The sequence below is a fragment of the Cervus canadensis genome, chromosome X (genome assembly GCF_019320065.1).
Source record: "Cervus canadensis isolate Bull #8, Minnesota chromosome X, ASM1932006v1, whole genome shotgun sequence".
In the NCBI taxonomy this organism is placed as follows: Eukaryota; Metazoa; Chordata; class Mammalia; order Artiodactyla; family Cervidae; genus Cervus; species Cervus canadensis.
The window spans coordinates 141,003,998-141,022,602 of NC_057419.1; the positions used below are offsets into that span (position 1 = coordinate 141,003,998).

Consider the following 18,605-nt stretch of genomic DNA (forward strand, 5'->3'; position numbering starts at 1 on the left):
AATCCATGTAAAATCTGTTGAAGATTTCTCTCACCCTAGGTTTCCCATCTCCTAACTTCTATCAACAGAAGTCTGGACTTCTTACAGCAAAACTCATAGCCTATCCAAAAGATTAACAAATTTAAATCAACATTTTGCTTACTTCAATCAATTAATATGTAACAAAATTCCTGTACAAACCTAACAGTGTGGATCATTCCTTATAGCAGAGATTTTCAAACTTGGTTATTCATTATGATCTGTGGAGGATTTTTAAATTAAAAAAATTTATTTTTTTTAAAAAAGAGAGATTTCAGCATCTACTGAACCAGAATCTCTAAAGACTCAGGATGTTGTATTATTTTAATAATTTCCAGGTGATCTCTGATAAAACTGGTGCATAGGTTGGTTTCAGAAATACCTCCTTAGTAAAATAGGGCTTGTACTATAACACACATTTTTCAATTGGAAAAGGAAAGATTTCTGTTTTTCTGTGCCAACCTGGAAATCTAATCCTGAAACAGAGAGGTCAGTTTCATGTAGTTGAAAGGATACTGTGAAGGTAGGCTTATATATATCATATCCTACATTGGCCAGGCTCTTGGCAATCATCTGGGTAGTCACCTTCTTTTGACGCAGAAAAATTTTCACTCGTGGCTTCATGTATAGAATGCCACAAAATGCCTATGGAACAGTGAAGGGAAAGTTATTACACAATATTGACAATTCTACTGACATCCCCACAAAACGCTGCTAGCATCTGAGATCTCATCTGGGCAAAGATTTGGCTCAGTTTGTATACTTTGTTATTCTACATCAACTATCATACTAAGTACTGCTGTCTACATTAGCTACACTGTTTGAGTGCAGACAGTAAAAAGGAATCCGAGTATAGGGTTAAAAGGTTGTCATCTTTATATAACTAAAGTGAGATTTTGTTCTGTAATATTTTCATGTTACAGGACATCTTACCTCTCATTGTTGAAGAAAAACCACTCTTACTCACCCGTAATGAGTACTCTGTTTCTGGCAGCTCAGAGGAAACGCCACCAGTCTCTTTTTCATCTGTGCCAAAGTCTGTTACCAGGATATCATACTGATCTGTATCAAAGTCCAACTCAGACTTTCCATCTTTATTTCTGGGTAAAAGAGACAAGTACCAATCTAACAAAAACTGGCTCCAAAGGACAAAAATGCACTAGGAACCCAAGAGAAAAGAAATAACATGAGCCAAAACTCAGATACCTATTTCTTTCCCTGACTACCAGTTCAAAGGAACTATGTGTTATTTGCTTTGACGGTCACACAATATTTAAGGGTATTTCCAGTCTAAACAATTCTAATATGTTTCATAGAGGTGTGATACCAAGTAGCAAAGGAAAGAAAAAAAGGAAGGTGGGGATGTCTGTAATCTGATAAATCAAATGGATACATCAGCTATCCTCCAGGCAGGATCTTAATATAGAATTGTTAGGTAGGTCATTCAACATAATTTCCCCCAACTGAATAAACAGATGAATCAAAATCTATTCTTTCTTACTTCAGTAATAGTATAAGGACTAATAAGATTTCCCCAGATCTAATTCTATTTCTTAGAAGGAAAAAAAAAAAGGTTGTGATAGAAACAACATATCCTTGTTAGTCTTCTAGGAGATCATTTATATAATTGTCATTTAAATATAATAGTACTCATATTCCTTTCCCAAGGACATTTCTTCTCATAATCCCTTCAGGTCACTTAAATATGGTCTATTCCAAGACCCTGGGCTACATCACTCACAACTGCCAGAAGAAAAAAGACAAGACTCATCTTTGTTACCAGGAAAAACTCCAAACAAATGATGGGTTACAGAGAGAAAACATATATGAGAATAACGGTACCCCAAATTTGTTCTGTGTAATGGCAGTGCCCCAAGATACTCTTAAATATGTAATAAAGATATAAAGTCTGTATAATCAAATAAAATCAGTTCCTGATTTCCAGAGCCACCTCTAGCTCTAGGGAAACCTCCCTCATACTTGAGGCTTCAGAGGCTCAGAGTTGCTGTGTTGAAAATGTAGCTCCTTTTTCAGGGCTGAACCAGAGCCACTATCATACATATCCTGTATAAAGCTCAGGTCATTATAACAGTATATTCTATATTTTCCAGGATAATCCTGATTCCTGCTACCCATCCCACTCCAACAAATGTACTCTGAGGAGATTCCTGTCCCCCATGGCCCTCACCATTCACTGTCCAAGGAAAAGAGGTCTGGAGAGACAGGTTTTTGAAATTTGGAAACTGCATACTATATTGCTCTCTTAAATATTTTCACTGTATGTTGAAATAATGTTTTAGCATACTAAAGCCTCTCAGAAGTGCTATAATAAAGTTATGTGGTAAGCTCTGTTTAAGCCAGCTTTTCCCAAAGTTATTTGACCATGGAATCTTATTTATGTAATACCTAGTACCATGTAACTGAGAAACAATATACAGAGAGAAAAGTCTGCTGAGAATGTGTTTAAATCACTGGAAATACCTCATGAAAATGATCCTCTATAATATAAATTATATTACTGGAGGTTTTCCTAGTAGGACACAGGAGGATGTAAATTACCTTACTTTTTTTTTCTTTTTAATTCAAAGCACTTTCTATACGGACCACCACAGTTTTTTAACTAAGTTTTACCCAACTAAGAAATGAGGCAAAATACTTGACCTATGGAGAAAAAGAAGAATGAATTATCTGATACTGTGTTCTATTAAACATAAGAGTACCACTTCTATTTTTTTTCCACTTCTACTTTATATTGAAGATTTTTTGGTTTCAATGGACACTATTTCATTTAACATGACAAGATGAGACAAATGACATATCCTAAACTATTTCTAGGTAGCTCTAAATATATGACCTGAAGTCAACTTCATTATAGTTCAAATTTATCTGCTTCAAAGATTTTTCTACTTTTGATCCAACTACTCTGAAAGCACAAATACACATGTCCTTATTATTTTAAGATTGTGTTCTGCTTTGTTACCCTAAATTTTCTTCCTTATACTTCATTTTCACTGTCAAATAGGTGAAATAACTATCACGGACCTATCTCTAAACAGTGTCTGTGAATATACAATAGATATTTATAATGGATTTGGAAGATTTTAGAATAATATTGAACTATCTTGATGGTAACAGCCTCAGGATATGTATACAGGTCTCCACATTATCAAGCTGCACATTTTACCACTAAGAAGCACTGTCTCAAACAGAGCTGTGGTTCTAAGAAAGTTAAGGAAAAGTATGTAATGAGATACAAACATGTATCAAAATATATCTACTCTGCTTCTCTAGAGAAGAGATTTATTAAAATATGCTTCATCATACTGCTTCTGTTTATTAGAATCTATCACTCTTGGATACTATACCTGCGGATGTTCCAAATGAGAACACGAGTGCCTTTTTTGCCTGGGATGGCATCAAACTGGGACAGCAGGTCATTTTCATTGTTGAAAATTGAATAGTTCAAGATGGCTTCTAGGCTGGGCAAAGAATCCTCAGTAATAATCATTTTTTGTAAAACCAAGTATAGTCAAAGAAAAATTATCTTCAGAGGATGCTATCACAGGAAGATCTGCCTTTTGGGTTGCATGTTTAGACAAAACATAGACATAAAGGATACAAAGCATGGGCATTACTGCTTCAGAAGAAAGGGAAGCGGGGAGGGGGGATGCAGAAAGATTATAGAGACAAATACCAAAATCAGTTACCCTTGCAGAATATTGCTTCAAACATTCCATGTAAATTAAGACAGTCCTATACTTAAGAAACAGATCAAAGTCTGAATTTTTAGACTCTTTGGAAGCAATGAGTTCAAACTTTATTGCTATACTGTCGGCGTAAAGACAACCTGGTATCTAACTGAAATAATAGCTTGCCCAGGTACAGAAAAATGAGCTATTCAGCTGTCAGATAAGCTAATGAACAGTATGTTTCTAGGAAGGTGACACAAATATAACTACTTTTATGGGGAAAAAAGAGCGAAGGCCCCAGGGAACTGTACCGTAGGAGTGGTGAGGGGGTGGAGACAGTATATAGATCAAATCATGTAACAATGAAGACTGCAAAATAACAAAAACATTTCTCAGTTTCTTCCAATGATCCATTTATTTTAATAATATTTAATAGGGTGAAATTCTAGTTAAATTTAAGACATCTGAATACCTCTTTAAATATGGAAACTTTTGATAGCTGCATTTGACCTGAAGAAAGAGATTTCTATCAAAATTGTCAGGTTAGACTAATTTTTAACTAACATTTCCCATTTCCAGAAAGGATATTGTTTTGCTGGTTGAATGGAACAATTGGCACAATAACTGCTTGGGCCTGGACACATTCCAGGTATGTCTGTGATAGGAGTCCAACAGTGAGGGTGCTCCCGTTCTTGGTGAAGACAAGAGCATCCTTTCCTAGCCGCATGGAGCCTGACTTGAAACCATTACCAAAGACTCCGATGGGACACTGGCTCTTCTTTATGACTTTATCTGTAAAGCCAAAGCTGCAATTACACAAGAAAAAAGAAATCAGAAGAAATCAGAAAGGTAAAAGAGCATCCTAAGATAGGTAGGCTGAATGTTTGGCTTACAAATGAAGAACACTTGTAAAAAGTTCTTCCTTTTGGTATTTCTGGGCAAAACCATTAAGTGAAAACATAGGAAATAACCATGGGGTAATGGCACTGATTTTCCTGTGTGGTTTGTGTGTACATGAACACTTCCACTGCATTAGAGTCACATATTATAAAGGTAAAGGTAGCCTCTTTTCACTAACAGAGGCTATGGCACAGCTGCCTTTCTTGTTTAGATAAAAGAGCTCCGTTTGCTAATAGTAAAGTTAGGGGAAGACGAACAGGGTACACCTCTCAGAGTACTCTCAGAATACACCTGAGAGAGGGTAACAAGAGTACCAGATACTGACACTAGTCAGAGGTACGAGGCAGAGAGTAGGCATCCCTAACCTGGTTATTATCGCTCTCTAGAAACTGGAAAGGCAGAGGTTATGTATCTTGCAAATTTCAACTATTCACTCAAAGGATAACACTTCCAATTCTTACCCTCTGCTCCATCTGCTGGGACAGTTCATTGGAATGTGGCCAAGGGATAAAAATAGGTAGTTCTGCCTCTGAATATCAGCAAACAGCTGCAGTATAAAGTCTCTCTTATTTTACTAAGGGCCTTTCACAAAGCCACCTCAACAATCTCTGCGGCCCCTTAGGATCAGCTTAAATCTGGGAGCTAGATCCTTCCCCTTTCTTCTATTTCCATGCAAACACACAACAAAATTACCAAACCAAACAAAAATTAAAGACATGGAAAGCTAGAAAATAAGTATTACCTTCACATATCTTCTCTCATGACATATAAAACTAATTTTTTAAAGATGAGTTCTCTCCAGATGGACTAAGTTTCCAATATTGTACACTACCATCCATTCCATAAATATTTACTGAGTACCTACTATGTGCTGTGCAGCATGCCAAGCAGTGGAGACACAACCGTTAATAGTAAGAGACATGATTCTTGCCCTCAGTGTAAGGAAGGATTTCATGTTACAGATCAGATGTTTTTCCAACATCGATAAAATAGATGCTCTACCTGCCATGGCTGAGCAGCTTGGCCTTGGCTCTCTTTTAATTGGGTTGAAGTACAATCCCTGGGTTGGGAAGATCCCCTGGAGAAAGGAATGGCCACCCACTCCAGTATTCTTGCCTGCAGAACTCCATGGACAGAGGAGCCTGGACGGCTACAGTCTATGGGGTCACAGTAGGACACGACTGAGTCACACACATACACACACCTGATTTCTACTTCCTAGAGGGGGGGGTTTGTGTTCACTTGCTAAGGAAGGAGGATCACCTTTTAATTTTCAAGTGTTACAGGATACCATTGTGTCCCTCGAGATGAGACACTTTAAAAGACCTTTGTATATCCAGCAAATAAATCCAATCACATAAAAAGGTAATTTCTAGGGTAGAAGTTCCTTTGAAAATACCAAAAGAGCATTGAGCCCTATGCAGTCTATGGGCCTTAGCAATCCAGAAAGTAAACTTAAAGAAGCTGGTTAAGATTCAAACATTCTTTTCCCTCCTGTGATAGAATTGAGGATTAAATGCTACACTACATAATATATTACAACTTACAAAGTAGTATTCAAACTTCAATTCTAAACTCTAGAAGTCACTGAGAATGGTCATATGCTATTCTCTACTTCTACTTCAGATCTAATGTCATGTCTAAAACTCTGGGCTCTTTATCATAAACAGTAAACTTACCTACCATGTGAAATGGATTTACAGAGTTATTTGGACTTTAACCTTCTCTAATGCTACCAAGAAAATAATGCTTTATTTCTCCAAAATCAGATGGTGACTGTAGCCATGAAATTAAAAGATGCTTGCTCCTTGGAAGAAAAGCTATGACCAACCTAGACAGCATACTAAAAAGCAGACATCACTTTGCCGACAAAGGTCCGTCTAGTCAAAGCTATGGTTTTTCCAGTAGTCGTGTATGGATGTGAGAGTTGGACCATAAAGAAAGCTGAGTGCTGAAGAACTGATATTTTTGTACTGTGGTGTTGGAGAAGACTCTCAAGAGTCCCTTGGACAGCAAGGAGATCAAACCAGTTAATCCTAAAAGAAATCAGCCCTGAATATTCATTGGAAGGACTGATGTTGAAGCTAAAACTCCAATACTCTGGCCATCTGATACGATGAACTGACTCATTGGAAAAGACCATGATGCTGGGAAAGACTGAAGGCAGGGGGAGAAGGGGATGACAGAGGATGAAATGGTTGGATGGCATCACTGACTCTATGGACATGAGTTTGAGCAAGCTGCAGGAGTTGGTGATGGACAGGGAAGCCTGGTGCGCTGCAGTCCATGGGGTCGCAAAGAGTCAGACATGACTGAGCAACTGAACTGAACTGAATGCTACCTAAGCTTCAATTAGGTGGTCAAGGGAAAGTGGCGAAAATAGGGAGATTATATTGCTTCTTTAATTTCCTTACCATTTCTGCTTGTTCTGTCATCTATTATCTTTTCCCCTTCATAACTACAAACTTTCATTGTATTATAGCTTATATGGTGGTAGTGGTGAAGTTGCTAAGTCATGTCCGACTCTTTGACTCCATGGACCATAGCTTGCCAGCCTCCTCTGTCCATGGGATTTCCCAGGCAAAAATACTGGAGTGGGTTGCCATTTCATCCTCTAGGGGAACTTCTCGACCCAGGGATTGAACCTGGGTCTCCTGCATTGCAGGCATATTCTTTACCGACTAAGACTACATAAGGCTGAAAAGATAGGTAGTGGGGCAGGGCAAGAACCAGAAATGCCAAAGGATGAGAATGAGATGAGAGGAGCTGGATGCTCAGTTTGTTTTTGTTGTTATGTTACCCTTAACTCTTCCTCTATGTTCTTTTATTCCACTTGCATTCCCATATTAGGTATTCTATTTAACTAAAAAATCTCAGAATACATGCCAGATACCAATCAAATAGCTGCCTAACATAAACGCATTCACAATAAATAACAGAATTGTAGGAATGAATCTTATATAGTTTGGTATGTGTGTTAGTCGCTCAGTGTCCAAGTCTTTGAGACCTCATGGATTGTATAGCCCACCAGGCTCCTGTGTCCATGGAATTCTCTGAGCAACGTTACTGGAGTAGGTAGCCATTCTCTTCTCCAGGGGATCTTCCTGACCCAGGGATTGAAACCAGGTCTCCTGTATTACAAGCAGATTCTTTAATTTTCCATAGATATTTTGTCTTAGGTGGTTTCTCTTCACTAAGTAAGTCCTATTCTATCTCCTTAATGAAATAGACAACAGTATTTACACACCAAGGGTATTCTATGAGTGGAATCCAGGAAAATAGCAGCTTCTTCCCAAGTTCCTTAAAAAAGTCAACTCTAGAATCTAGAGAGGTAAATTTAAACTGGGACTCTGATCAATTAAAAAAAAAACCTTAGCAAATTAACGGACATAAAAGGGAAAGTACTGCTGTTCTCTAAATGTACTGGTGATATAATATGAAGCATAAAATAAGGAAAGGATACTAAGCATACTGCTATTCTCTGGTTGTTGTTTTAGAAGAACAGACCTACTAGGAAATACACTTATCAAAGGGAGCAAAGACCTTCAATTTATGAATCTGTGGCTGCTTTTAATCCTTGACCTTTAAAAGAGGTTTTCCAACAAAGGCAACTGAATATATAGACTAGTTGGTTCACACACTATCCCCATAAGCTAAACAGAACTAATTGTGAACCTTAAAGGCATTTAATGATAGAATTTTTCTTTTTACCTTAATTTTCATGGGATTTTGTATTTATGGGAGAAACTGTTGTGTAATTACATAACTATTTTATTAGCCTGAAAATATAAGAGTAGCATAAAAAGCTGGAAAATGTGAATAAGATTATAACAAATGTTATAGGTCAAATAGAATTTCTGTAGGCTTAATAATTTTGCATGATTACCTGTTATTTTTTCCAAATACAAAAGTAATATGACCCCAAACAGAAAAATTAATATACTTAATAAAAGTTTTCAATGCTACCTCTAAAATTCAACTATTTTAGAACAAATTGTGGTACATGGAATCCCTGGCTGGAAGTTAAGAGTTGGACTAAATAATCTCTTTTAAATAAATGGGACCTTCTAACTGATTCAAGTTTGTTTCAAGATACGATCAGAAATAAAGTCTAATACATATAACTATACATAATCCAGGACTCATTTTTTAAATTCTCTAAAATTAAACAGACTTGTGGTTTCCAAGGAGAGGAGGAGGGAGGATTTGGGGATCAGCAGATGCAAACTGATACATATAAAATGGATGGACAAGTCCTACTGTATAGCACAGGGAACTATATTCAATATCCTGTGATAAAACATCATGGGAAAGAATATGAAAAAAAATATATATATGTATAACTGAGCCAGGTTGCTGTACAGCAGAAATTAACACATTATAAACCAACTACACTTCAATAAAAATTTTTAAAATTCTCTAAAATTAATTTTTAAATATGAGGAACAACTGCCCAGCTCAAATTAGTGGGAAACATTTTTGGCATGATAATGTCAAAAAAATTCTATGGTTACTGTAGTTTCTGCCTGTTTTGTTCCTTGTGAAGGAAGCAAACTTTTGAATGAATGATACTCATCCTTTATATCTGAACTCAAATGTCATTTCTACATGGTCGTCTTTTTTGATTCCATAGACTAGATTAGATCCCTCTGCTATATACTCTCATAGAAACTACTTTTCCTTCACAGCACTTACCACTAGTAGAATAACCTATGTAGTTGTACTACTAGTCAATTATTTTGTATCTTTTTCACTAAACTGTCAGCCCCTTGACAACAAGAATCATATCTGTCTGGTTCACCCCTTTATCTCCAGTGACTCTCACATAGGTAGGTGTTCAATAAAAATTTGGTGCAAGAATCTAGAACAAAAGAGACAGTGTTAGTCGCTAAGTTGTGTCTGACTCTTTGCGACCCCATGGACTGTAGCCCACCAGGCTCCTCTGTCCATGGCATTCTCCAGGCAAGAATACTGGAATGGGTTGCCATTACCTTATCCAGGGGATCTCCCTAATCAGGGATTGAACCCAGGTCTCCTGCATTACAGGCAGATTCTTTACCATCTGAGCTACCAGGGAAGCCCAGAACAAAAGTTGTTGCAATTACTGTTACAATTATTTTGAAGCCACCCTCTTCCTTCCTCCTGCCTTATAATTGTAAACACCAACTCTCACATATCTAGCTCCACAAACAAATAGAAGGTGGTAAGATTTGTTGGGCCCACTATTTGACACCCATGTCACTGGGATAACGTGTGGTGGGAAGGAACCAATAAGAAGATATGTGATTTTAGGAAAAAAACGAGTACATACAAATTTAGATACATACATATTTTGGTTCCACCCCACCTAAAATCCTATTTTTCACAATATAAAATATTAACTTTAGGACATAAAAGTGAGGCTATACGTTCAAAAACAGGGCCACTCCATACCTTCACCAGCATACTGGCCACGTTCTTATCTCACACTTCTAGAAGCTTTCCCCAGATATTCTTCTAATTATGAGGATCTGAGACATATGGTACACATATGGTACCAGATTGCTGACTGGTAAAACATAACCAACTTTATAATTGGTTATGCCCAAATTTCACTTCTTTGATGACTCAAAAAGATTTCCCTAAGAAACAGGGTTAGAGAATTAGAATACCTTCAAAGAGAACTATAACCAAATAAATCTCTTCCATTTTTATAGCTCAGAGCCCTTTCCCTCCTCCACTGGTACTCATGCTTCACACACTAGTGCAGGAAGCCACTTGCTGCTGCTGCTAAATTGCTTCAGTCGTGTCAGACTCTGTGCGACCCCACAGACGACAGCCCACCAGGCTCCCCTGTCCCTGGGATTTTCCAGGCAAGAACACTGGAGTGGGTTGCCATTTCCTTCTCCAATGCATGAAAGTGAAAAGTGAAAGTGAAGTCACTCAGTGGTGTCCGACTCTTCGCGACCCCATAGACTGCAGCCTACCAGGCTCCTCCGTCCATGGGATTTTCCAGGCAAGAGTACTGGAGTGGCTTGCCGTTGCCTTCTCCAAGGAAGCCACATGGAGAGTAATAAACCTCATTTGCTCAAAAAGGAAGCAAGAAGGAAAGAGTTGAGGAAGCACTCATCTTTCACTGAGTGATATGTGAAGATAATAAAGTACAAATTTACATTCTTAATTACAAACCTTTTAAAGTAATTAAATGAACTGACAGTGGCAACAGAAATCTATATTACCAGCTTCAGCAGTTAGAGAAGAGAATTTCCTAACTGTAATTCTCCTGCAAAACTTTCAAATATTATGTGTATGACATCTTCTGTATCTTTTGTGGGGCTCAATTGATTATACCCGGGAATGTTCATGGTTCTAATCTATAAACTGTTATAATGCCAATACTTCTGCTCTAAGAGTGAATTTAAGTTAATATAAGTTGGAGAAGGTCTCGAAGACCTCCAGGTCTTTAACCTTGCTATTCTTTTTGTCTAGACTCTCACCCTTGCCCCTTGTACCTTTACCTCATTAAATTCTACTAATCACCCCTTAGATCTCAGCCTAAACATCATCTCATCTAAGAGGCTCTGCCTGACCTTCCGGATCAGACAGGGCTCCCCTAATGAGTTATCTCATTGCATCCTATACTTTTCTATCATCATACCTATGATTTTTTGTTATGATTACTACTTGACTGTCTGAATTGCCAGCTAAACTCTTAAGTCCCACGAGGTCAAGAAGAGTGTCTATTTTCATAACCTGTGTCCTGGTACATAACAGCTGTTCAATAAACATTTGCTGAGTGAATAAAGAAGGAAAATGGTAAAAGAAAATTATTAAGCCTTAAATAGAGTTCATGAGCTCAAGACAAGAGAAAAAGAATGAAGATATCTTTACCTGAGCATTCGGTGTAGTTTATGAGGTGTCATCCCACATCCATCATCAGTAAAGGTCAAACAAGTTTTATTCTTGACCTCCTCAACATCTATAAAGACCGTCCTGGCGGATACATCTGGATCTACAGCATTATCTGCAAAAGGTAGAAATCTGTGATATTAGATCTCTTTTTCTAATATTCTATTAAAATCTCTAGTTCAGTGCCCCTAAGACATAGAAACTGTCCTTTATTCCCTTCATGCGAATGTCCCAGAAGGTGAGCAGGGAGCATTAATGGTATGGGGGAAGAAAGGAATGATAGCAGACGGGTTTATGAAGCTGATTTCTAGATTTCACATAATGACTGATGTGCAACCTGCCCTTTTTCTCTTCAAACTTCAAGGATTATGGGAAAATTAAGTCCTCCATGTACAAGGCATTTTGCTCAATTTTTGTCTTATTACTTCTTATCTTTTAGCCACTTTACTGCTCACAGACATATACAGTAAAGTGTGGTTATGGAGAAGAATTGAACCTGCAACTTTGTTACAAATAGATACATACCACACACATTAGGGTTTATTGCAAAGATTTTCTTTTCTACTTTTCTTTTACATCACCTCCTCCATTAAAGAACACAGATATTATCACCATCCCCATTTATAGTATGAGAGGCACTGAAAGAGTTAAGAGATTAAAACCAAAACACGAACTGCCTGCCTAGATCCAAATGATGTACCAAGTATGCTTAGAACAGTGAGTCTGCTTAGGTATTCTGTAATAGTCTTGAAGGTGAGACTGTCTAATTCTCATTAAATGGAGAACATAGGATTAAAGTAGGGAAAAACATATAGAAAGTTTTACAATTCTTTCTGGGTTAGGTCTTCACAATGGGTTATTTATCCAAGAATTCAAAGACATCAGATATAGCTGTATTCTAATATATGTGCCATGTCTGCAACCCCAGGGGATGACATTGGCTGAATAGTCACATCTTTTTGCCACAGGTGCCAGTTTACATAGTTGCCAGTCATCGACACACGTGGTACAAAAGTCTCATTAGGGCTCACTGGCTGGAGTGGGAGGGCAGTTTGTGCAATCTGTTAGATTGGTGCCTCAAGCACTCCTGTCTTTACTGGCTCTTTAAACAAGACAAAGGCCTTTCCTCCCACCCACTTCCCTTTCCCTGGGATCCTACATTGATTCCATGTGGCTGGGCTGGACGATTTGGGTGGGGTTCCGGTTGTATACTCATCCCACTATCAATGTTCAAATCATGGCAGTCCTTTGTGGGGAACATCACTTACAAGCAAGAGAAGTGTTGCACATATTCAAAATACCAGTTTTTGTAACACAATTAACAATATAAAAAAAAAACAGTATCAGTTACAACCACTTAAATGTGTGGAATATCCATCAAATGAAACAGGACAGATTTAATTTCAAGGGCCACAATGATGTTGCCAGAATTACTGGTAAAACTGTCACTGAGTGCTCGCTTCGGCAGCACATATACTAAAATTGGAATGATACAGAGAAGATTAGCATGGCCCCTGTGCAAGGATGACACGCAAATTCGTGAAGCGTTCCATATTTTTTATGGTGAAACAGGTCACCAGCCCAGGTGGTATGCATGAGACAAGTGCTCGAGCCTGGTGCACTGGGAAGACCCAGAGGAATCGGGTGGAGAGGGAGGTGGGAGGGGGGATCGGGATGGGGAATACATGTAAATCTATTGCTGATTCATGTCAATGTATGACAAAACCCACTGAAAAAATAAATAAATTAAAAAAAAAAAAAAACTGTCACTGACTGTAACCCAGAAAGTCTTAACAGCATTAAGGCATCACGAATATCCCCAGAAGGGGATTAAAAGGTCTGATAGAGTCAATCTTTAAGGACTAGGTGGGGTCAAGCCTTGTGTCATGTGGACCAACTTTTGGCAGGAATTGTTAAGCCTGACGTGCAATAGTGCCTTTATCAGAAAGACAGCATTTTACTTTGTAATAAGAGGCAGCAGATTTTTTTAACTGACAGAAGGATTCAGCATTGTGAAGGCACCTACATTGTTTCAAAAAACTACTTGGCAAGTAGGCCCTGAATTGTTTTAGAACCTATCAGTCACGGCTGCTGGCAGCCAAGGCCATTGAGACCGATGCCCTTACCTTGTCAACCAACAGGACCTCATTTCTACTTTGAAAACTTTGGACATAGAGGGATTTTTTTCCCCTAACACTTAATGAACATTGATAATTCAAACATATAATGCATATCAATTCCAATTCCACATTTATATAACTGTACAGTCAATGAACCAGCTTGCAAGCCTCTCACAAAAATCACTTTTTTTCCCATTTTATTGTCAATGTCACCAAAACTTTACTAGGTGCTTTTTTTAAAACAGAAACTTACCAAAGAGTTTTAAGGTAACTACCAGGAGCAGCTAGAAATTTTACCTCCTTGGCTGGAAGCGGGTAGAATACACGGGGGAGAGGGCACAGCAGAGGCCAGAGTCAGCTGGGGCAGCAGGGGAAAAGAGATCAGCAGACAGACCAGCAGCAGTAAGCACAGCTTTGCACTTACTTTTGGTTTTAAGTGGCCTTCCACTTGGCCTCAACAAATAAAGTTGTAATAACAGGTTGGCTTCAATAAATGAACTTACAATAAAAAAGGCACCAATCTGGCAGCTGGTTTCAATTTCTGTTTAACCTTTCAAATGTTATCAACACATAGCACATGCTATCAAATCCTACAGAATCTATCTTCTCCCATAGCCCAGCCCACCTAATCTATGACCAGGCAGGGCAGAGAGAAATCCTATTCAACTCCCTTGGCCCACCACCTAGGGGATAGCTACACCACCAAATCCTGGGAAGTCCTTATCCCCTCACTTGGCTCACAGTCTCCTGTGCTCTCAGATCCCAAGTAATCTTATCTCTCTTAACCTAGCTCATGGTACCCTCAGTGGGAGGACTCTTAACTCCTCTCAGCCACCACGTAGTTAACAGCATGAGAAACCAAGTCTCAGGGACTTTATGTTATCCACTAACCATGTGACCTGGGGTCTAAAAAAACATCATAACTGAACCTTCATAGCTCATTCTAACCTGGGAGGCAATAAGAAAGTGTCCCATGACAGCATCCCTGGAGAGACAGGATGGCAAGTGGGAGATAGCTGGTTTTGATATAGCTCTTCCCCACATCCCCTCCTGTTCCAGGCGAATGGCCTATGACGATTCCTGCAAGGTTGTCAGGGCCAAGCTGTGGCCCTCCAAGACATCCAGTAAGTATCTAAAACTGCTCTCATCTAAAATTAAGGTCATCATCTTCTGACACAAGCTTATTTTTCCTTTCTTCTCTCTCATACACACAAACACACACACAGTGTCAGTATTCAAATGACAAGTTTGAAATATGAAAGTCATTTTTTGTCCCTCCCTCTTTCTTACCCTATACACCCCTAGTCTCTCTTATATCTTCGTATTTCTATTTCCATTGTCACTTTCTTAGTTTACAGAGTCTGTTCCCTCTTATCTGCATAGTTGTGATAACCTCCTACCTAGTCCTTCAAAGCCTTGTCCCTCTTAGCTCCAATTCATCTTACACAGTGCTGCAAGATTAACTTTCCTGAAGCCCAAATACTCGAGCCTCCCAGTCTCATTTTGGTCACAGTTCACCATTCTAACCTCATTCCCTACTTAGTACTTAGGGTAAAAAGACCTGCATTTGAGTCCTGGGTCTGCCACTTACTAAACACATAATTGTGGAAAAGTCAACTAAATTCTCTGAGCCTATGTATCCTTATCTACAAGATAAGAATAATGATGACAATGGTGATGATGCTGCTGTTTACCTGAAAAAAGTATAGCTAAAAATATATTTGTGAAAGCTCCATGTAAACTCTCTAAGGACCTATAGTTTTAACTCTTCATGATATCCATGTTCCAACTAAACTCAGTTACTCAGTATTCTTCATGACTTGGTTCATGCAGTTGTTCCTTTTGCCTGGAATGCCCTCCCCTCCCCACACCCATGCCCACATGTCCCAATCCTTCAAATCTCAGCTCAAATGTCACCTCCTCTCCAAAGTCTTTCCTAACTCTCCTTTTCCTGGTAAGCTGAATGTCACCCCTCCTTCCTTTGGACTCCCACAGTACAAAATGTGTCCATCTTTGCCAATATATCACTTTCTATTTTGCAGTTATCCGAAGAATAAACCTTCTGTACATGTTTTCTCTCCCCTACTCAAAGATGAACCTATGTTGTATTCATTTTTGTATCTACCACAGTGAATGCTCAATAAATATTCATCAAATGAACGGTTCACCAGAAAATTAATGCATAAGTGAAGAAAACTACTGAAGGAAAATCTAAACTGAAAGCTTCAGATTACCAGTTAACACTTTGCTCTCCCTTTTCTCTATTATTAATATGACAGATAGTTGTGATTTGGTTTTAATCTGTGTTGGTATATATGTGTGCAGGCATGTGTGTGTATGTATATAATACACCTGTATACTTGTACTTGTATGGGTCGGCTTAGACCAGAATTAGGTTCTTTAAGTTAATGCTTAAGGCAAGAATCATATATATTCAAAACTACAAATGAAACACTTTAAAAATCACCCATAAAGTTCAGTACACAGTATAGCATAGGTACACATGGTTCTGCACGGTGCTACTGTGAGGGAACAAGCTTCTGTCTCTCATTTCTCACTAAGTAAACTGGTGGCTTTCCCCTCTTTTTCTCTTTTGTAAGTCACATGCACCTAGATCTCACTCCACTGTGAATTTCCCTCAGGGCATGGTGCAAAATCTGAAAAATACAGTCCCTGTTCTCTAGGATTCAAAACGGGTCAATGTCAGTTTTTCTCCTTCACCTTCTAACGAACAGTCATATATATTGTAAGCATTCTGTGTTACGGCGAAAATAATCACCCTAGTTCCCCATCACCCTTGCAAGTAACTCTCCTGATGCCCACTGACTTCTCGCTCAAGACAATTCACATTGCAGGGCCACAGCGATTGCTTAAGTGGAGTCTGGGGCTCATTTGGGGGAGCTTTGAAACCATTTTCAAGATTCTGTTCTGTGCTACCTTGCCCCAGAAATACCTTTCCATAACTTTAACTTTTGAAACAGTTGCAATGTGCTCGGTATGCTGCTGCATTTTGTCCAGGAATGTTTTTCTTCTTTGCTTTCCACACAGTATTTAGCACACTACTGCAAAAGCTGGTGTACTTGGCTTCAAGGGATCAACTGAAAACGCTTTAAAAGCAAACATCGGTGGAGCGAGAGGTTAAGTGCTCAGTTATTCATTCCAGCGGTGTGAGGGCGCTCTTGGATCGCGGACCCAGCGCTCCACAGCCGCAGGGAGCCAAATGCACTCGTGTCATCTCTTAAGAGAGATGTCCCATCATTCCCAGACTCTCTGGTCCCAAAAGTTAAAGAACTCCGTTTTCCAGACTTTTCTTCATGCCCCTGTGCTTAGCCTGGCGCCCTCCGTCTGTCGCTGGCCCCCGTGGAGCCCAGCTGCCTCGGGGCCCGAAATTTGTGTGCCTCTCCTTTTGATTACTCACTAAGCTACCCTAAAGCGCCTGGAACGTCACGGGCCAGAGAGAAAAACCACAAGGGACTAACTCCTGGGTCACATCTTGTTTCCTCAGCTTTATCTGCGGAACTTCGTCCCTGGCGACGGAGCCGACCCCCTCCGCCGTCTGCGGAGCCGAGGCCGGTCCCGACGCCCCCACCCCTGCCCCGGCCCTCCCCGCGCGGCTCCGCACATTCTTTTCGCGTCCCCGGCACCACGTTGGCACCTCTGCCTCGGGCTTTCACGGCCAGGCCCGCCCTCGCCACTCACCTAGCAGCTCCGCGATGGCACTGAAGGGTCGCGTGTGGCTGCTGGAGTTGCTCTGTAGGTAGCGAGGGCTCATCTGGGGGCGAGAGAAGGTCCCGTCCCGCGTGAGGCCTCGGCCCGCCGGGCCCTCCCCGCGTGCCCCCCGCAGCCCCGGGGCCCGCGCGCGTGCGTCCGCCCCCTCGGGCCCCCGACCTACCGTGCTCAAACGGATCCCAAAGGCCTGCGGGCCGCCGCCCGGCCTGGCCAGCGCGCTACCCGGCGCGCCAGGGCCCGCGGGGGCCCCTCGGTACAGGAGCATTTTTTTGGCCGCCACGATACTCTTTCGCCGCTGCCGGACTCTTCGCCCGGCCGTCCGGGACTGGCTCTCGCTCGCTCCCACCCGCAGCTGGCGGGGGCGGGGCGCGCTCCAGCCACCTGTCCGGGGCGGGAGGGGGTGAGGCCGGCAGAGCCGCGCAGCGGCCCCGCCCTGTCAGCACCTCTCCCAACCAGCCGACTGCCGGGCCGGCAGCGGGGCCGTACTGAAATATGGCGACCTCCTGACAGCCGCTCCTTGATCCCCGCCCCTAATTAATTCTTGGCGTTTGCCATAGGCCAGGACGCCGAGCGGGAAAGAGCGGGGGAGGGGGCGGGCGCGTGGGGAGGGGCGGGGATGAGGCGAGGGGAGGGAGAGGGTGTAGGGATTTCTGGAACAGAGTCCCCAGTTCGGAGGCATGACTAACGGGCAGGATAAGACAAGTCTTAGAAGTTCTGAAAAGTACAGTTTTGCTATCTGGGGAGATAGCAGGCAGGCTCGCGTGATGGGAAAGCATTCAGACTATTTTGCCTCAAATGCCTCCAGAAGCAGCCAGAACTTTCCAGAAGGCAATTGGCAAATCATCTTCAAATCTTTGCAAGCATGCAGGGAGGCTGTTTATGAAAGAAGAAATTGGAATGCACTTACATACCGCAAGTAGGAGATGGGGGTTAGTTTATGCAGTATGCACAAAACGGAATACTATGGAGTTCTTAAGGACCGTGTTTGCAGATGAAAATTTATTCATGTGGAAAATATTTATGAGGGAATTAAGGAAACAGGAGGTCACCGAATATTGTGTAACGTGATACCTATTTTTATTGGAAAAACAAGTACATACATATATGTACAAATATGCATGTAGTTACACACACACACACACACACACACACACACACACACACTGAGAAACACTTGAAATGATGTATTTCAAGATGTTATCTCCAGGTCCAGAATTATGAGTTTTTCTGTTTTTTCTTACTTGCATTTTTACATTTTTTG

General features: G+C 40.6%; 1 protein-coding gene and 1 non-coding gene across 4 annotated transcripts in view; one reads left to right on the forward strand and one right to left on the reverse strand.

The window, feature by feature from the left end:
- The window catches only part of MORC4 (MORC family CW-type zinc finger 4), a 59,206-nt gene extending 41,352 nt beyond the window's left edge, over window positions 1-17,854 (reverse strand). The window contains exons 1-7 of one of the 3 annotated variants that reach the window (XM_043458026.1): window positions 17,508-17,854; window positions 17,315-17,387; window positions 11,478-11,610; window positions 4,296-4,513; window positions 3,384-3,531; window positions 986-1,118; window positions 535-663 (exon numbers count right to left, since the gene is read on the reverse strand). In XM_043458026.1, the coding sequence (XP_043313961.1) occupies window positions 535-663; window positions 986-1,118; window positions 3,384-3,531; window positions 4,296-4,513; window positions 11,478-11,610; window positions 17,315-17,387; window positions 17,508-17,609 (936 nt within the window). In that variant the 5' untranslated portion in view covers window positions 17,610-17,854. The remainder of the gene's footprint in view (window positions 1-534; window positions 664-985; window positions 1,119-3,383; window positions 3,532-4,295; window positions 4,514-11,477; window positions 11,611-17,314; window positions 17,388-17,507) is intronic. The other 2 variants (XM_043458025.1, XM_043458027.1) reach the window with 2 other exon arrangements.
- LOC122436048 lies at window positions 12,948-13,054 on the forward strand. The gene has a single exon (XR_006267821.1). It is a non-coding gene; the product is annotated as a U6 spliceosomal RNA (small nuclear RNA).
- Window positions 17,855-18,605: the final 751 nt, after the last annotated feature.